The 20,444-nt window shown below is 39.1% G+C and overlaps 1 protein-coding gene across 5 annotated transcripts in view; it reads left to right on the top strand.

The window, feature by feature from the left end:
• The window catches only part of LOC144017576 (uncharacterized), a 46,287-nt gene that overhangs the window by 19,574 nt on the left and 6,269 nt on the right, over positions 1-20,444 (top strand). Inside the window, exons 16-24 of one of the 5 annotated variants that reach the window (XM_077519301.1) lie at positions 749-836; positions 2,134-2,267; positions 4,607-4,716; positions 5,029-5,197; positions 5,975-6,079; positions 6,197-17,380; positions 17,656-17,729; positions 17,999-18,026; positions 19,896-20,042. In XM_077519301.1, coding sequence (XP_077375427.1) covers positions 749-836; positions 2,134-2,267; positions 4,607-4,716; positions 5,029-5,197; positions 5,975-6,079; positions 6,197-17,380; positions 17,656-17,729; positions 17,999-18,026; positions 19,896-20,042 — 12,039 coding nt within the window. Of the gene's footprint in view, positions 1-745; positions 870-2,133; positions 2,268-4,606; positions 4,717-5,028; positions 5,198-5,974; positions 6,080-6,196; positions 17,381-17,655; positions 17,730-17,998; positions 18,027-19,895; positions 20,043-20,444 lie in introns of all 5 variants that reach the window. The other 4 variants (XM_077519299.1, XM_077519300.1, XM_077519302.1 and 1 more) reach the window with 4 other exon arrangements.

Below are 20,444 nucleotides of genomic sequence, written 5' to 3'. Positions count from 1 at the left end.
TATGGTTATTTCATCATATGTGTACTGTATTGTGCATTCAGGTTTACTATGACATATTGACTAAAGAATTCCCTACTGTCAATTAAGTTGAACAAAGAGCAGCATCACCAAAACCCCAACACAAATTATTTGTAACTATAAAATGTGAACATGCTTTTTATTTCTTATTATTGTCAATAATCCTGTTGAAGTTGATCATGTCAGTCTTGAGACATTGCCAACATGCTCCAGTTATAAAAAATAGTGCTATCAGGCGCTGAAAAAAACCCCATCTTAATTACTTGATTTGTAATTAATTAATCTATCGACTCGATTTTAATCTCATATTTGTTTAATCCCATATCTATTCAATAAAGAATTTAAATGATGTGTCTGTCACCCTGCTTTTGACTAGTGGCGCAGGTACGAAGTGATGTGCCACTGCAGCCTACGGACTTTGACTTTCTACTATGTACACACATCTATGTCCAAGCATGTTTGCGCTACAAAATCAATATACTGATAGCCTTATATTCTTTGCATTGTTCTCCATGATGTCTTTACAGTGACATGCAAGAGTTGTGAGATGTTAAGACATCAGCATCTTCAGTTTATTAATTATAAGTAGATTACAGTCATAGGCTCACATAATGTATGCATTACCAGCAGGTCAAATTAGATAATAATCTCTGCTCTAAAAGTGATTTTACGTGCCACAGAGAGTTGTTTTATATAATCAGTTTGATGAAATTGTTCTTGTGCATAGGAGGATTTTGAATTTGATGGAAAAGGCCCATTCCAGGACTACCAAAGCACCTCGGAGAGCACAACTCCAATGGAAGGAGAAAATATGGGAGGTTGGTGGCCTGAGTACAGTACACCTGACACAGGTGGGAGAACCGCTAGACAGTTTGCACCAGCATGCACCTGGTTGTCCTCACCTTTGGTTCGATCATCTTACATGTTTTGTGCTTGTTTTATAGCTGTTTTTTTGTTTTGTTTTGTTTTTTTCCCACCATTTATCAGGCCAAAAAGTAAGGTGTCGGTCACAAAACAGTCAGCAAAATTGAAGAGTGATGTTTGTTTTCTGAAAATTGCCCAACTTAATCATGTGAGGACGTTCATATTTTTGCATTTTCATCACAACGTGCATGCTGGTTGAATTGACTAGTTTGCTGGGTTTAGTGTTTTGAATGCACTGAGCTCTGGTGAAATCATGTCAAACATTTGGACACACTTTCTCATGCTGTTGAATGAGAAACTGTTTCCAAGCTTTTGACTGCTATTGTATGTTGCAAGCGTATTTTCATCTGTGGTTATGTAAGTTTTTCAATTGATTGCATGTTTTGTTTTTTGTTTTTTATTTTTCCCATGGTGGTGGGGGTGGCTAAATGTACACTACATGCTTCAGATGACCCGGTTCAATTTTCAGTTTTGTGGCAAATCAACTACAGAAAATGCCCCCAACTTAGAACACACAATTTAGGGGAAAAAAGAAGACACTTTGAGAAGGGAACACAGATGGAGAGATGCCCTTTCCAGGATGACCAGGTTGCAGTAGGTGCAGAATGTGTTGCATTAATCTTTTGGTATGATAAATAGATGCTATTCCATATTAGTTTAAGCTGCACTCACTCACTCACAGAAGCTTACGTGTGTGAAATGAGTGAGTGAAAAAAAATCCGTGCGTGCTTTCAAATTGCCGCGGGAGTGACGTCACGCAGCTGACACGTTTGCCCGGCCCCGTTTGCGACACGCCACCCCCCGCTCTGCGATTGGCTGGAGGGGTGTAAACACTGTCTTTCCACTGAAACGTCCCGCTGTTTACAAAACAAACACAAAATGGCAAAATACAGGCTGGGGAGGTGGGGGTTTAGGACGAAATTACCACAAAAGATTAACAAAAACACAGATGTGTAGACTGAGAGAAAGTTAAAGTGTGTACATCCTGTATTTAAAAAAGTGCATTTTACTGAGGGAATCCGGCAGACAGCCCCTTTAAAAAATTTACATTCTTGATGAATGTTTGCAAACATCAGAGTGCAGCTGTAGTACTATTTTATCTATGTACAGTATACCCTGTAGATTGGCCTGGGATTGTATACTCTGAGCAGACAAATTATTTCTGCCTGTTTTTCTTCTGGAAAATTAAAGATGGTTTGCGGACTGTCGTGGAGGAGTTGGAGCGGGAAAGAAATCAGTTACAAGAGCAGATACTGAGCCTGGAAGAGCGCTGTCAAGGTCTGGAAGATCGTCTCCAGCTGCAGGCGCGCATTGAGACCTTACAGGTAATCTCGTCCTTCAACCACATGTGACTGCTACTATGATCTTAAAGACTTAAGGAAACATCAAACCATGCCCCCCCCGGACAGCTCAACACACAGTAAACTAACACAAACATTTTTGCACTAATAAGAAAATGCTGAGTCATTTGCATGTCCCTGCCCCTGAGCACTGGGATATTGTAACAGACCCTTCTAACACAGGTGACGTTTGATGTAAATGAAGATGAGCAGCCAAAATGGGTCTCTCAGGTTTGTTAGGTCTCTCACATAGGTGTGCGCTAGAGAGCACCTCTGGCGGTGACTGCTAATAGTGTGGTGTGCGTGTTTAACCATGAACTTTACATTTCTTTTTTGTGAACCAATGTTCAGAGAAAGTCTAATGTTCGGTCTCTGAATCACTGGGTGTGGTGATTTTACTGTTGAACTTGAGAAATTAATGGAGAAAATGTATACATGTATGACATTGGTTGACACAACACTGCAGGTAATTAAAACATAAGTTTTTTTTGTATTTTATTATTATTTTTTGATCGTCATTAGGTCATTGACATCTGTGTGCTGTGGTAATTATACACATGGACAAAGATGTTTTTACTCTCTGAATAATGAAAGAAAAAACAGTTGTCACAGAAATGAGTTGAATCTGACACAGCGTTATGCTAGTTTTTTTAATTTTCATTGTAGTTATTTGTTAGTTCGTTTTGTTTTTTAAATTGAGTTTTAATTAGTTTTTAGAGTATGTATGTTCATTTTGATTGGTCCCCCCAGAAATGCTTCAATTTAGTTTCGTTTTTATTAGTTTTATTATTAGATTTAATTTTTCTTAATACTGTATGGTAGGCCTGCACGATATACCATTTAAACGTCGCATGCGCACATCGCAAGACGTGCAATGTTTTCCTTCTTTCTTTTTTTTTTTTTTTTTTTTTTTTTTAAGAGCAAGTTTGTTTTGCTTCATAAAAGCAGCAAACTACTACGCCTGCCTCTCACTCCCCTCCCTTCTACTACCGTAGAAGTCACCGGCGGCCCCTCGCCTAAGCACTCTCACAGGCAGTTAACTGCTCTGAAAACACGAACAGGCGACATGCACATGAGGAGGGAGAGATAGAAGCGGAAGTTAAAGATTTAGTCGCAAAAAGAAAGTCAACACACATAATATGGAAGTATTTCGGCTATAAAAAGACGAAGATACAGAAAAAAAAAAAAGATCCACGCTCGGCAAGCAGTATGAAATGCCATGAGACAGGCAATCCTACAAACATGGTGAAGGCGGCTGCCTTAAACGAGTGGACTAGGCTGAATCTGGCACTTGGTAAGTTAATATCAGTCAGTGGTTAATATATTTATTTAATAATAATAATAATAATAATAATAATAATAATAGTTAAAATGTCTAATTTATGTTCCAAACAAATCTCATTACATTTAAGATAAGACTTATCACCGAAAAAGTAACTTGTTTTTAGACAATTTGCATGCATCTATTATAATGCTACAATTGAATTAGAAATAAGACAAATATTTGTGGTAAGATGTCGCGTTTTTGCATTGGAATAAGACATTAAAGGAGTCGTTCACCCCCAAAATTACTTTTTTTATTTTTTTTCTTCTATTGATTACTCGTGTCATGAATACTTGAGTTACAATCTTTTTTCTTTTTTTTTTGTATTTGCCACATTCCTAAGACAAGAATTTGATTTGAAAAAATTACCTCCATTCATTACAACGTAAAACAAATGCAATGCGTGTTTGATATTACATGAATACAATGATGTCATGGTGAGTTCAACAAATTCTTCCCAAGCAGCTATTCAAGTCATTTGGTGAAATTTCTTCCATTTTTAATATCACAATACATATCACATATAATTTAACCCTCTAAGTTCTTTCAGTAGAATAGTTGGAAATCCAATCAACTGCTTCCTCTGAAAGTCCAATACCCTTTAACCCAGGGGTGGGTAAACTCGGTCCTCGAGGGCCGGAGTCCTGCAGGTTTTGCGTGTTTCCCTTCTCCAACACAGCTGATATATGACCAGCTCATTAGCAAGCTCTGCATAAGCCTGATAATGATCCTGTTGATTGGAATCAGCTTGTGTTGGAAGAGTGAAACCTCCAAAACCTGCAGGACTCCGGCTCGCAAGGCCCACCCCTGTTTTAACCACTGCTTCAATTAAATTTTAATTCATAAAATGTAACTGAACTTTTGTCAGATCCAAGTGACCAACAATGTGGGGTTTTCTTTCATTAACAGATATGTAGCAACAATTTTGTCCACTTGTATATGTCCAGGACTTTATTAAAATACTTAAATCCTGACGTTCATAATGTTTCTGCTGTTCCAGAATGAGACGGATAAATTACAGACCCATCTTGCCAGTGCGCGTAGTCAGCATAACAGGGAAGCAGAAAAACATCAGCTGGTGGTTAGCAGCCTCAATGAACAACTTAAGGGGTAGGTAATTCCAGTGAAGATTAAAATGTGTGTTTATTTGTAATATGATGATTTAATATGGCAATTGTGTTACAGTATATGATTGTAATGTTTTCAGTGCTGTTTTGTAAATTAAAATTACATTATTTGTAGTTGGTGGTCAGTTACAGTATGTCAATTGTCTGGACATAAATGACAAGTGTAATATTTAAAGTTTTGAAATGTTTGATGTTATAAATTTGCTCAATGTGTTATCTCACGTTTTACAGAGAAGCAGGTATTAACTATTCATTTTAGAAGATTAATGGTCCTTTTTATGCTTATTGTTTTTAGGCTCAGTGACACACAAGAATGCCTGGAAAGCTCACTCATTGAGAAGGAAAACATCTTAGCCAAAACATCGGAAAAACTTGAGCTCATCAACAGCCTCAAAGAATCTTTGAGTGAAAAAGAGATTCAGTACAAAGAGATGTCTGACAAACTCCTTCAAACAGAACAAGCTGTAAGTGTTGGAGGTTTTTTTTTTGTGTGTGCTAAAGCTGGACATACTTGCATACGCTGTGCTAATTAAACCTGTTTCAAGAACCAATTTCAAGCCATCATTTTTTTTTTGTTTAAATCAATGCCCATTTTATTTTATTGATTTTTTTTTTTTAGCTTTCATTTTATTTATTTTATTTTATTTTTATTTTTTCACTGGTCCATCGTAAAAGGAAGAAAAATATCAAGAATGGCAAGAGGAAAAAAAAACAGTAGCAAGGTGAACATGCAATACATAATGTTATGGTCACAAATGTAAATCCATTACGGTCACAGGTGAAAATCCGCAAAACAGCGAAGCCGCGAAAGGTGAACCGATGTAGCGAGGCAACACTGTACAGAGCATCCCAGCATGGTGCGACTGGTGCTCAGGCTCAGAAAATCGTGCACAAGAGGTGCACAGTGATCCCATTAAGCAGGACTATGGCCATGACTTACCACAGCTTCCAGTGCAAAGGGCTTATACTGTGGGTGGGCAACCAGTCAGAGGCTAAGAGCAACCGTTTTTACCGTGTTACTGCAAAGAGCCACATTATACACATGGGCACACATCAACTGTACTGGTCCCGTTTGACGAACTCCCCTTTGTTGTATGCCTTTTTAGCCCAGGCAATGTTCTAAGAAATTTGATAGGAATCTTTCATGCGTTGCAAAAAATAAAATTACATGTATGCCCAGCTTTAGCCATTAACAGTGGTGTTTTATTGGTTAATCTAATGGTCTCATTTCTTATACTCAGCTTGAAATTGTTTCCAAGAAAAACAGTATCTCTGAGAAACACTGCTCTGAGTTAAAAGCGGAAGTCACTGACCTCACACAGAAGCTGAGTGGGCTGAGAGACAAGGTGCGCCTCAGTCAATCTTTATTGAACCAATTCTGGCAGTTTTATATTTTGCTTTCATGAAAAAAAAAGAAACTTTATCTGATTTTTCTTTATTTCTTTTCTTCTTCTTTTTCCCAGACTCAGAAGCAAGACATCATTTTAGACACATTACAAACTGAGCTCGACCAAACAAATGAGGAATTAGACAAGTTAAACACGTCACACTTGGAAGAAAGGGCCCAACTCATTCATGATCTTCAAAGTTGTGAGCGGGAGATCGATAGTCTGAAAGATATTCTGTTGGAAAAAGACAAAGCACTCAATGGCAACATGTTGGAGTACACGGAACAGGTTGCATTTCTCAAGCAAGAGCTTCAACTCAAAGAAGAAAACTTGATTCAAGTAGAAAATGCACTGACCAAGGCAAATCGCGAAGCCACAGTTATTAGAGACTCGCAGACTGCAGATCAGCAAACCCTTAATAGTAAAATCACAGAGCTGGTTGGGAATCTAAAGGATGTTGAGATGGAGTTAGACAAGGCCAAAGAAGATAGCAAGTCTAAGGCAGCAGAGATGGACCACCTGATAAAACAGGTCAATGACGATAAGAAAACTATTCAGGACCTCCAATCTAAGACTCAAAAACAGATTGTGAGCCATCATACTGAACTTTCTGAATGTAAAACACTCATCTCTTCGTTAAAGGAACAACTGACCTTAGCTACACAAAGGCAACAAGAGTCTAATGAACTCATTTTGCAGCTCAAGGAAATAAATACTAACAATGAGAAAAATATTCTTTATAAAGAAGAGACGTATGAAAATGAACTGAAAACTATAAAGGATGAACAGAACAAACTCCTATCCCAAGTGGAAAAATACAACCATGATATGGAGTCGTTGACCATAGAATTAAAGGAACGAACACAGAGTGAGGACAATGTTCAACAAGAGATGGAGAAATGCAAGAAAATCATAGCATCGCTAGAAAGCCAACTAAAGGCAAATCATGAACAGGTGATGAATGACAGAAAGAGCTATGGTGCAGAATTGCAAGTCAAGGAATCTGAAAATAGGAAATTGTGCAAAGAACTTGATGACAACATTGCAAATATATCCAAAATGAAGGATCTCTTAAAACATATGGAGACTGAGAAAGAGCAGTTGCAAGAAAAGCTTAAAAATCTCAATGAAAACCTTGAACTGCAGAATTTGAATGGAAATCAACTTAATGAAAAGGTTGCATCTGCTCTTGAACTTAACGATAATCTAAAGACGCAAATACAAAATTTAACAAAGGGAAATGCAAGACTTGAACTGGAAGTAACTGAAAGAGTAGCGACAATTTCAGAAATCAAATTTGAAAGAGATTCTTTGCATGCCAAATTATCCACATTAGAATCGCAACATTTACAAAACAACACTATTATTTGTGAATTAGAAAAAAATAAAGAAGATTTAATTTTACAAAATACAGATTTAAAAAGAGTTCTTGAACAAAGCACACTTTCAAACAATGAGGTCATCCTGGCCAAAACAAATGAATGTAGTAATCTCAACCAGTTACTCAGGGAGAAGGAGGACACCATCACACAACTGCAAGGCCAATTAAAGAGCTACATTTCACAGGTAGATGAGTTGCACATTACCAAAGAAAAACAACAACAGCTTGCTGCTGATTTTCAAGCAGAATTGGAGGCTCAAAAAAGTAAGGAAATGAAGCTGAAGGAAACATTGTCTCTTCTTCAAGAACAGGACTGCAGTCTGAAGTCTGGGTTATTGGAGAAGGATACAAGTTTAAAGGAAAAACTGGACGAGTGTCATCATTTGCAGGATGAAATTCTTTCCCATAAGAATTCTGTATCTCAGCTCCAAGTGGAAGTTGAATCACTCAATTCTGAACGCTCTCAGCTTTGCAAGGATCTTGACGAAAGAGAAATGATGATGACAAATATGGCACAGCAGTGCCAAAAACACAAAGATGACCTTGATGATGTAAACAAAACTGCAAAAGCTCTAAAAAATGAAATCAATGAAATGGAAGAAAAGTTCAGAAAACTCAAATCAGAAGCAGACTCCAGGGAAACCGAGCTGAAGACCCTTAAAAGTGAAATGCATACAATCACAGAAGAAAACCACCAACTTCGTGCAGATTTCAAATCCAGAGAAAATGAGCTTGACAAGAAAATACATATTGTTTCAAACCTTGAGCAACAGCTCACAGTCACTCTCGAGCAGAACTCTAGTTATAGCATGAAGATAACTAGTCTAATGGAAGATAATGAACGACTACAAAAAGAGTTGGCACAGAACATTTCATTGGCATTTGAATTAAACACTGAGATTGGTCTGCTCAAAGAACAGAAATGTGAACTTGATGTACAAATATCAAATGACAAGAAGATAATGAATGATCTTCTGAATGAAAAGAATGAGCTTATTGGTTCATTAAGTAATACAAAGCAGGCCCTCCAGCAAAAGGAAATATCTAATGAGGAGTGTTTGCTTAAGAAAACAAATGAATGCAGCACTCTTTCAAAAACACTGAGTGACAGAGAACAGCAGATTCAAACATTGCAGGAGCAAGTTAATGACTTAAAATTACAAATCAGTCAGTTAAACCTCTCAATGGTTGAGAAAGAAAATATTTTGGGAGAAAATAATTCCCTTTTGGATGCCCAGCGGATCCAGCAAATGCAATTGCAGGAGACAATATCTATGCTTCAAGAACAGGGGTCTGTCCTAAAGACAGGGCTAATGGAGAAAGACACAATGCTTCAACAGAAATCAGATGAATGTATTGTTCATCAGAATGAAGTCATGCTACAGAAGGAACTTGTGTTGCAGATGCAGTGTGAGGTTGAGTCAGTTAGGCAAGAATGTTTAGAGACAAAGAAACAGATAGAACAAAAGGAACACATGTTAAAAGATATAACAAGTGATTTTGAAAACCAGAAAGAAGAGCTAAATAAACGTAGTCAAGCCATGATTACACTTGAGAGTCAACAAGAGACGCTCACTTTAGAAAATCGGCAACTTACACAAGAGAATGAACTGATAAAAGCTGAGGTAATTGATTTAAAAGATGCCATTCAAGCACTAAATGATCAGAAGCTAAGATTGACATCTGAGCTTCAGAAATCTTGTTTAGAACTTTCCAAAGCACACGAAGAACATGCACATCTAAAAGTGGCAGTTAATGATAGCAAACTCCAAATCAAAATGACACAGTCAGAGAAGGACCATCTTAATTTAACCATCCAAGGAAAAGACGACTCCCTTAAAGAACTTGAAAGTAGGATTTCTGAGCGGGAGGAGCAGCTGAGACAGAAAGATAATGAAACGTTTAGTTTAAGGGCTCAAGTTGCAGAACTTGGAGATTCTGTTTGCAAACTTAGAGATCAAGTCCAAAGTCTTACTACAGAGTCAACAACATTAAAAAATACAATGGAGAGAAAAGAGCAGTCCAGTCTTGAGGATCAAAGAAATGTCTCGCTTGTGACTGAAAATTTGAAAATTAATCTTCAAGATAAAGAAAAAGAGTGTGAGTGCTTAAAAGAACAGATTTCACACCTTGAAGAATCTTCTTTCACAATAAACAATACCCTGCAAATTCAGATGACAGAAACAAAAAATCTTAAAAAAGCTTTAGAAGAAAGAGACTGTAGTCTTATGGAAAAATCACAATCTCTTCAAGATTTACAGAGAACGGCAGATGAGTTGTTGCTTTTCAAAACTCAGTTCATGGAAAGCACGGAGTTAGTGTCACAATTACAAAGTCAAATGCAAATTTTGTCCTCCGACGCTTCCAACCACAAAAAGTCAGCTGAAGAAAAACAAAGTGCCCTTAATAACCTGCAAGAGAAATATGCAGCCAATTTGGAGGATTTGCAGGATGTGAGAAAGCAACTGTCCCAAAGGTCTGATGAAGTCTTGGCCCTTAAGACACGATCAGATGAACATGACACAGCAAAGACCACCATAGAAACTTTGAGAGATGAGCTGTCTTCAATCCAACATAAACTTGAGGAGACACAGAACCTGAATTCCAAGCTGTCAAAAGAAAAGGATGAAGCATCTGCCTCTCACCAAGCAAGTGGTGCTCTATTGATAGATGAAATAGAAGGACTAAAAGCTCAGCATCTTCAAATTGTGGCGCAAATGAACGCACTGTCAGCAAACTTGGAGCAGAGAGAAATGGCTTTACATGCGATTAACATTAAGTACACAGCCCAAGTCAAACAGACATCTCACCTGATTTCTGAACTAGAGAAACTTGAATTGAGCAATAAGAAGCTTAATGAAGAGATTAGTATTTCAGGAGAAGAGCACCAGAGGTCTCTGACAGCTGTCAATGATGAAAATAGACGCTTAGTTGAGGATATTAGAAAACATCTTGCAGAGAAGGAAGAGCTGGAGAGGCGACATCATCAAATTTGTGAATCCCAGAGGGAGCTGAAGGTTCAATTGGAGCAGCAGTCCAGCAGCATGAGTGAAAGCATCCAGCAAATGGTGTATGACAAGGAGAGCCTTCAAACAAAGGTTAGTGCTCAAGATGAGGAAATTTCTCAGTTAAAAGATAGTAATAATAAGATGGAGCAAATTCTGCAGGACACTGAAAAAGAGTGGCTGCTAGTCCTAGATAGAGAAAAACATGATAAGAAGCTACTTGTAGAACAACTGAGTAATGTTGAAAATGAAATCGCATCTAAAGATGTTAAGCTAAATGCTTTGAAACGTGACCTAGACAGTTTGCAAGCCAAACTGGCTGAAGCATTCTCCGCTATTAAAAAAGGTTCTGATCTGCTCAGTGCAAAAGAGTTTGAGGCGTCAACGTCGAGGATACAACTTGAAAAGGTCATGGCATTAGTCAAGGAAAAGGAAAACGAGACTAAAAATTTGAAACAGGCACTTAAAGCTGCGGAACAGGAGTTGGAACAACTTGCAGCAAAATTCAGTGGCGCCGACACCGTCTTCACCAATTTACATGAGGACAAATCACATTTGCATCAAATAATAAAACAAGTTGAAGCAAGTCATTACTCTAAGGTAGATGCTTTGAAAAATCAGTTTGATAGTACTATAGCAGATTTTCAAAAAATGCAAAATGCAATTGATAAAGATTGTAAGAGTAATTCTGAAAAAAGTCAAGAAATTACACTTTTACATGATAAAATAGATAATTTGCAAACTCAGCTGAAGATTGAGGCAGAGAAAGTGACAGAAGCTTCTCTCAAACATTCAAATTTACATGGCGAACTTAAAACAAAAGACGATCAAATCAACTCCATGACCATTCAGATAAATCAGCAAAAGGAATTACTGGTTGGGCTTAGTCAACAGTTAAAAGAAAAGGATGCATCCATCTCCCAAGTCATGGAGTCTGCTTTCAATGAAAGAGTGAAACTTGATGGGCAAAACGCATATCTAACAAAACAACTAGCAATTATACAACACGATTGCGACACATCCACTCAGCGGTACAAGGAGATTTCGCTGCAACTAGAAGAACGTAATTCATGTTCACTCAGGGAGAATGAAATTAAGACTTCAGAAAAGCTTGAACTGTTAAAAGAAAACAAGGACCTAAAATGTGAGATAGAAAGAATTTCTAAAGAAAAAGATATATTAAAGAAAAAGCTTCAAGCTTCACTCCTTATTCGAAAGGATCTGTTGAAAAAAAATGAAGACTTGGAAAAGAAATATGACAGTATCAACAATGATACTGGTATTTCACGTTTACAAGACAAACTAATGGAAACAACAACACAAGCGCAGTCTGCAGCAAAATTGTATGAAGAAAGGATTTCTCTCCTTGAAAAGGAATGCTTTGATAAAGAAAGGGAAATTTCTTATCGCAAAAAGCAAACTGAAAAACTTGAACAACTGGAATCTGAAAATAACATTTTGCAATCGACAGTAAGTGAAAAAGAAAGTTGTTTGGTAGAAATGTTGCAAAACCTCAATGAGAAAAGTGTCCTAATCCAACAGCTTCAGGCAAGTGCTGCTGAGCAAGAAGATATTTTTGAACAGGATAAGAAGAGCCTGATGAAAAATTTGGAAGAGCTTCAGAATAAAATCACAGGATGTGAAGATCAATCTAAAGACGGAGCTTTCTCCAATGGCAATGCTGATGTGTTAGAGAACAAGCTTACACAAATGAAGCAAGAAAATGAAATGTTACAGAAAAAGACCCAGGCGGTATTACTAGCACAAAAAGAGACTCTGAAGAAAGCTCAAGAAAATGAAAAACAGTTAACCAAAGAATTAAATCAAGTGAAAGGTAACTATAAAGAGCTCTTAGAACAACACAGTCAGCAGACAAATGAATTCACTGCCATTCAGTTAAAATATAATGATAATCTTGGGGAACTGGAGCAACTCCAGAGAACCTCGTTTTCTAATTTAGATGAATTGAAGATTTTAAGACAGCTTGTTCAGGAGAGGGATGAAAAGGTGCAAGATTTAAAGAATTCTCTGGCAGAGAGACACACACAGTCCCATTCTCCATCACAATTGGATATTAAAGACAAAGCTCGAGGAAAGGAGGAAGAAAGACCTGAAACTTTGGCCTTGAATCTCCGAGCTCACAGTGTAATGAAAGAAGAGACAACAATGGTTGTGAAATGCCAAGAGACATTTAAAGGTGTTGAGGTAATGCACAAACAGGAGAAGCAAATGCAGCCGAAAACAAATGATGTAACGTATCAAGACTTAACAGAAGAAAACAAGACTCATTTGAATCAAGTGTTAACCATCCAGAGAGTTTTGGCAGAGGTGCAGCAGCGGTTGTGTGAGAAGGAATACAGTTTGACGAAGACGCTTGAACAAGCACAGTTGGGCTGTACTGAAAATGAAACAAACATGGTATCTTTGAAGCAAGACAGTGCAAATGCCTTGAGAATAATTGACAAACTCAGGACAGAGCTAGGGATGCTTCATACAGAGCTGAATCAGTGCAAGTATGTTAAAGAGCTGATATATGAAGAAATTCCTGAAAGGCCCATCAAGGAAAAACATGTAAACAGATGTGCCGAAGTCATTGAATCAGCTCCGACACGTAAAGAAAAGTCTGCGATATTAGAAAAGGATGAGCTGATTGCTGCACTTCAATTGCAATTACAGCAGGTAAGTACAAACCATGAAATTTCCATTATGAGAATGAAAAGAGAAATTGAACATCTTCATAAATCTCAAGAAGATCGTGGCAAAGTAAATGAACAGGATAACCAAAGTAAAATGACACTATTAACCAAGAAACTTCAAGCAGCTTTAGTCTCAAGGAAAGAACTCATGAAGGAGAAAGCATCACTGCAAGAGCAAGTTGGAAATTTGTCTGCAAAAATTAACGCTAAGGAAGCTGAATGTCTTGCCCTGGAAACCTCATTTTCAAGACTAAAACAACAAAATATCAACCTGAAAACTGATATAAAGTGTGTTAACACGGATAAAGAGAAGCTTACTTCTGAAGTTGATCGTATCCTTAATGACAATTGTAGTCTATCAGACGCATGTGAGAGCTTGAAGCAAACCATCGAGAATATCACCCAGCAGAAGCAAGCATTTTCCTGCCAACTAGAATCTCTGAAAGACTCTCAGACGGAGGAGCTGACCAAATGGAAATCAAGGCATTCAGAACTTAAACAAGAATATGAGACCCTTTTACAAGCATATGAGAATGTTGGCACGGAAATGGACAAGATGAGACAACTTCTGGAAGGAGCCAAAAGTGATAGGCAGGATGCCCTCCGAAAATTGCACAAATATGAGACTGAGATGGAAATTATGCAGGGACAAGCAAGACAAGTGGAGGAGGAACATGAAAGACTCCAAGAGAAAATGCAGACTTTTTCAAAAGAAAAAGAACACATGCTTGAGGATCTGCAGCAAGAAAATTCCAATATTAAAAATCAACTAGCTGAGATAAATGAAAAACACAGGTTGATAATATGTGAGCTGACTGACAAAAATCAACACTGTGAGGCAGAAATTCTACAACTGAAATCATCAGCAGAGGCTTGCAAAGATAAGATTACAGACACACAGGTTAAAAATGGAGAACTGACTGAAAAGCTTAACGCTTTGGAAAAACAGTGTATGGAATCGAAGAGCATGCAGCTCAAACTTGATGAGGCACTAAGTGTGAATAGTCTATTGACTGCCCAGATCGAGGCCCAGAAGGCCGAATTTAGTGTTCGACTTGAAAGCAATAACATTTTGCAGAAAGAAAATAAATCTCTTTCTGAAAAACTTGAAAAAATACACAATGGTCAGGATATGCAGCTGCGAACAAAAGACGACGCCATTAATGAGCTTACAGACATGATGAGTCGGCACAGCCAAGAAGCCATTAGTCTTAATGAGAAGGTGAGAATTTTAGAAGATGATAAGTGTCTTCTGCAAGAGGAACTAGAAAATGTTCAAGAGATTTCAGACAAAGTGAAAAATGAAAATGAGTACTTGGAAACTGTGATCCTCACAAATTCTAAAAGAATTGATACACTGTCTGAATCTGTCAGTGTTTTGCAAGCCCAAAACAGCCAACTGTCTTCTCAGCTTGCAATGAGCAAGGAGATAAATGAAACAGCCCGCCAAGTAAAAGAGGATGGGCATCTAAAATTAGTCCGAGACTTTGAGGACAAGCTCAAAGCTGTGCAGCGAGGCAAGGAAGGGTCCAAGAACATGAATAAAGAACTGCAAGGACTTCTTAAAGAAAAGCATCAAGAAATAAATCAATTGCAACAAAACTGCATTAAATACCAAGAGCACATTTTGCATTTAGAGAGCTCTTTGAAAACTTCAGAGTCGACTTGTGAAAACTTGAAAAAAGATTTAAGTAAATGCTCTGACAAGATGTCTGTTGTTGAAGAGCGAAACAAGCTAGTTGAAGCCAATTTGATCACATGCAAGACTCAAATGCAGGAGGCCACAGAAAGAATTGGAAAGCTTCAGTCAGAAAGAGACCAGCTTAAACTAGCTCTAGAAAATGTTAACTCTGAAGGTGCGTTCACAGAGAAAACAAAATTCAAGGAAGCTACCGTTGAAAAACAACTCAACTCATTTAAGGACAATGAAGTTATGTTGCAGAAACAGATAGATGATCTAAAGAATTTGAATAATAACGAGAGTCGAAAAGTTACTGAACTAAAGCAACAAATAGACTCACAAAATCTGAAGATGAATATTTTAAAACAAACTTTTGAGACTAATGAAGTAAAACTGTCTGCTTTATCATCCACTCCTCATGGGGCAAATGCTACAAAACATTGGAATGATTTGTATCAAAACGCCTTGCAGGAAAAAGATAATCAGCTTATCGAAAAAGTTTCTGCAATGAAAAGATTACTGGATGATATGCGATTGAGCGAAAAAAAGGTGAATGAACTCCGATTAACTAAATCGAGACTGGAGAGTGAACTCAACGGGTATTCAGTCGCTTCTGCTGCTCATCAGAGGCAGATTTTGGTTCTGAGTGCGAGTAATGCGGAACTTGCCGAAACTGTAGAACTTTTGACTGTGCAGGTAAATGAACTCAGTGCTCAAGTTCAAAAAATACACAAAGATAGAAGCGCTCTTGAAATACAGCTTGCTGACAAAGAAGATGAGATTTCCCATTTGCATCTTCATCGCAACCTGACAGAAAAGATCAATTCTGACTTGGACTCTCAGTTGCTTAATTTGCAGGCTGAGAATGATAAGTTGCAGGCTGAATTTGAAAACCAAAAGGGAATTTCCCTTCAATTGAAAACCCTTCTTCAAAGCAAAGATGCTGAGATCTCCTCTCTTTTGTCCTGTAGGGATGACCATATGTCAGGATATCTTGAGCAGCTTCAGGCTAATTGTCACTCCCAAGACGCTATCTATGAGGACCGGTTAACAACTTTACAACACCAAAGGGAAAAGACTGATAAAGAGTTCAGAAAACTTGAGGCCAAACTCAGAAATCTGCAAATTAGCTTGAACAAGTCAGTTCAGGAAAAAGAGCAGGTGTCAGGTAAAATGGAAGTTGTCAAGAAATCACTGGCGTCTATACAGAGTGAAAAAGAGCAACTGATGTCTGAATGCAGAATACTCAGAGCAAAGAGTCGTTTAGAACTTAAAAGTGAAGAGCTCGCGTCTGATAACGAAGGTGGTGCAACTAGAGGCCTTAAATATGAAATTAAGAAATTATTACATCAGATGGATGACCTAAATTCAGAGAACGCTATGCTCAAGGCCCAACTCGTTCGTTACAGAGAGGACCTGAATCAAGTTTTATCCCTAAAAGACAATCAGTTGAAAGTTTCGTTAAAAAAGCAGGAGGAAGTTATCCAAAATCTTGAAAACCAAAAGACTGCAGCTGAAAAGCAATACACAGAAGCTCTGTCAGATCTCCAGAAGGAAAGAGAGGTTAGTTGTACTTTGAAGGAAGATGCTTCTAAACTTAAAGAACATGTGACAAAACTACAAAGTGAAAAGGTGAGTCGGAAGGCTACAAATGAGGGCAAAGTGATTGCTGATCTGCAGCAAACTGTGGCGGCTAAAACAGCTGAATGTATTGACCTGCAGCAAAAACTTCTCTCTCAGGAAACCCAAATTGATGACTTAAAGAAACAAATGGAGCTGCTTGAAAATGAAACTGACAAAAAAATAGCTGATGCAGATGATAAATACAAGACTGAACTGGTTGCCTATGAACGTGAGGTCGATCTAATGAGAACTGAGCGAGAGGGGGCTGAGCAAAAGGTCACAGAGCTTTCAAGAGGCCAACTAGAAATGGAGAATCAGTTGTTGGAATCCCGAGGTCAAAATAAAGACATGAAGGCTCAAAATGAGTCCCTTTGTAAAGCCATGGCAGCCTTGCAGAATGACCGTGACCAGCTCATTGAAGACTTCAAGGTCTTGCAAAACAGGTATGATGAAGAACTCAAGGAGACTCGGACAGCTCTGAACAAGGTTGAGCGCAGTTTCCAGGACGCTACATCTGATGTGGCCATGTATACCAAAGAAAGGGAGATCCTTGTTGATGAATTAAGAGCATTGGGAAGCAAAGATTCTCATGCAGAGCTGAACAAGTTGCTGGGCAAGCTAAGAAAAGATTTGACAGAGAAGGAAAAACAACTGCAGCAGGTTGTCCTGGAAAATTCCACCTATAGCAGGCAGCTTTCTGCATTCTCCAAATCCATGGCCAGCCTCCAAAATGATCGTGACAGGCTGGTTGACGAGTTGGCAGGGGCCACAAGAGTGGTTGAGTCCAGGCAAGGGTCAGGCCTAAACACTGTCAGGACCATGAGTGAGAAAAAGTCAAAAGGAAGTGCTTTCCAGATTGAAAAACATGGGGCGGTAAGTAATGTCTTCGGCAGTGGTTTCATTTTGGCTTTTGCTTGCGCTACATGTCTCTACAGTGTTTTGCATTCAGCATGTGGGGTCAAGTCAGATTTGCTTTTTTCAACGTGCTATTGCTATCTCATGCATGGTGTTATGGTGTGGTGCACATCCGCTATTCAGTGCTATAGACGTCAAAAATCCATTTTGAATGAGACGACATTTAATGTTGGTTGGGACTTGAAGATTCATTTGATTGACAAGCTGTTTGTCTACTATTGCTTGTCTTGCAGATGAATGAGCTACAGCCTAGAGTGACACCTGAAAAAGAAGCCAACAGTTTGCCTAACCAAACAGCTATTCAAAGGTAAAGTATGGTTCTATCAGTTGTAGTAGGCTAGCGTGATGCATTATTTAAATACACACTGTATGTAAACCTCTGACTTTGAAGAAAGTAATCACAAAACCTAAGTTTAGTTCCCCTTTAATAATTTACAGTTCATGAAAAGCAAAGTTATCAAGTCATCCTGCATCAGTCAAGCCTGTTTCACACTCACAGCAGTATTGCTATTTGAACACTTTAATAGCAAAAAGGAATAAATCTCAGCAAATGAATGTTATTTTCACTGCTTGCAGGTCTGAAAGAGCCACACAACCAGTCAAGGTAAATTTGTATACTTACCCCGGGTTTTCACTGGATGCGGTTGCGGTGCGGTTGCGGTGCGGTTGCGGTGTGGTGCGTCTTGACTGCGTGCTCCGGACGGGTCAATTTTTTTGTCAATCCACACCGGCTCCGCACAGCTGCGGTCCGGCAGCTCCGTCGCCGCCCACTTCCCAACGTGTCTCGCGGGACCGCGCGCGCGCGATCATGTGGCATTTCACAACGACAAACATACAGAATGTCTGTGCTCAACAGAGAAGCAGAAAGAGAGGTGGACTTCTTTTGATTTAACTTTTTCTTCTTCTTCTGCTATGAGATTCCATGCAGCATCCTTTTTTTGGTTGTCCTTGTAAAGTATATTAATAACGAGAGTCGGGTCAGTGCGGGTCCACTCTTTATTTCTGTCTTCCGCGTCCGGCTGCCGCTCAGTACGGCAAGCGAGACGGGCACAACAAGCAATCGCGAACATCAAACTCACAATACATTACAGTCCTTATAAAAAGGATGTGCCGTGTCATATATTATTTTGTGGTTTTCCACCTCCAATATAAACCTCTCCTCGTCCATGTTCGCTGGTGTCTAAACCGTGAATGAGCACATGGCCCGGCGACGCCCACGTCACGTTTTGCTGAAAAACTTGCGAAATAGGAGCTGGCGAGTGTTTTATTCTGAAAGGTAACCGGAAATTTATTTTGAAACTGCCTCGGTCTTCCTGTCCCGCTCGATGTGTTTTGTGCTAGCTTGCCATTTGCCGGAGGCCTACCGCTGCGGCGTCCGGCAACAATAGAAAATAGGTCTATCCTTGCGGAAGGCTTGCGGCACGCCGCAGGCCTTCCGCAGTCGACACGCAACGCACCCGCAAGCAGTGTAAACTGCACCATTCGAATGAATGGAATCTAATTGCTTGCGTCGCCGGACCGCACCGCAACCGCAACCGGTGAAAACCCGGGGTTACACGTTCTGATTCTGTGACATGTCCTCTGAGTATGTTATAATGAAACCACAAATGTCAAACACAATCATTTAATTTGAAGGCTGCTTAGTTAAAAACAAAAAACAACCCACCGCTCGTTCTTTTCCTATAGGTAATGGGTGAAATGGAATTGCAGTACTTCCCAGCACTGGGACCGTGAACAGTGACAACATGTGCATAAGTGACCATGACAACCCCACTAAAAATGTTTAATTGCCTATATTAACAGTTCAAACAGTAAATATATTACATTTTATTATCCCGATACAGTTTAATGACATTTCAATTCAACTTTCTGAAACCTTACAATTTAACCCCTAAAAATAAATGGCCAACCATAGTACACATGTACATGCAGCGACAAATTTCCATCCACCTCCTAGTCTGTCCTGACATATGAAGCTGGTCTTTCAATCAGTGTGTCACTTCAACATATTTCCTAAGATGGCAACAAAACAAAAGCCATCTAACAGAGACAAATTTTCTATTCGTCAGCATTGTAGGGCATTTCAGAAAGTGCTCAAAAACATGAGGCGGAATGACATTTTGGATTGGCTGGCAAGTGTGACTTTGCAATGGCGTTTACGTGTGATTCAATTTTAGAAGTTCCGCAGCTAAACTAGTTGCCGGTGGTCGGCCAGTTATGAAAACTAGTTGCAGGACCCCTCAAAGTTCAGTCCTGTTGTGCCTCGTTGCTCACTGTGAACGTTTGGAGGGGGAAATTGAGGGCGGTTCTGAAGTTTACAACTCTTGAGGCATTTGAATGTAGAGGTTTTTCTTTTCTGTCTGTCAGATTGAACAATTGAGATGTCTTAACACTATCTGTTCAATATTTCCTCTCTAACAACGATTCCATTGTCAATCACTCATCGCGGTTACCATTTGTGCATAATAAATAGGAAACAGTGGATCCGGTAGGCAAGAGTGAAATGGAAGAGGCGGTGAGTCGGCTGGAGGCGGAGAGGGTCCAGCTGCACAGAGAGCTGCAGCGCTGCTTGGTTGACATCCAGCAACGAGACCAGTACTTTCAGCAACTCAACTCAAAGGTTTGAAACAGTACACGCCATGTCTCATTTTTCATACCGTAGATTAATTGCTAGGAGAGGTCAAATCTAGGGATGGGCGAGCAACGATACCAGCTATCGGTATCGGGCCCATACCAGGCCTTATTTCAAGGCAGGGCTCCACACCAACTTTTCCACTGGTAGCACTGGTGCGAGTAACATTTTTAGTTGGTCGCACAGCACAGGATTTGGTCGCACCATTTTTTGTGGAGGTACAGCATGACCTTATGACCTTAGGCATATGCAACTCAATATATTTGCAATTAGGGGTGTGAATTGCCTAGTACCTGACGATTCGATTCGTATCACGATTCACAGGTCACGATTCGATTCGATACCGATTAATCCCGATACGAATTTATAAGTCGATTGTTGCGATTTTTT

The sequence above is a fragment of the Festucalex cinctus genome, chromosome 4 (assembly GCF_051991245.1).
Source record: "Festucalex cinctus isolate MCC-2025b chromosome 4, RoL_Fcin_1.0, whole genome shotgun sequence".
NCBI classification, from domain to species: Eukaryota; Metazoa; Chordata; class Actinopteri; order Syngnathiformes; family Syngnathidae; genus Festucalex; species Festucalex cinctus.
Note: the sequence above shows the minus strand (reverse complement) of the source record. Positions and strands in the feature narration are given on the sequence as shown.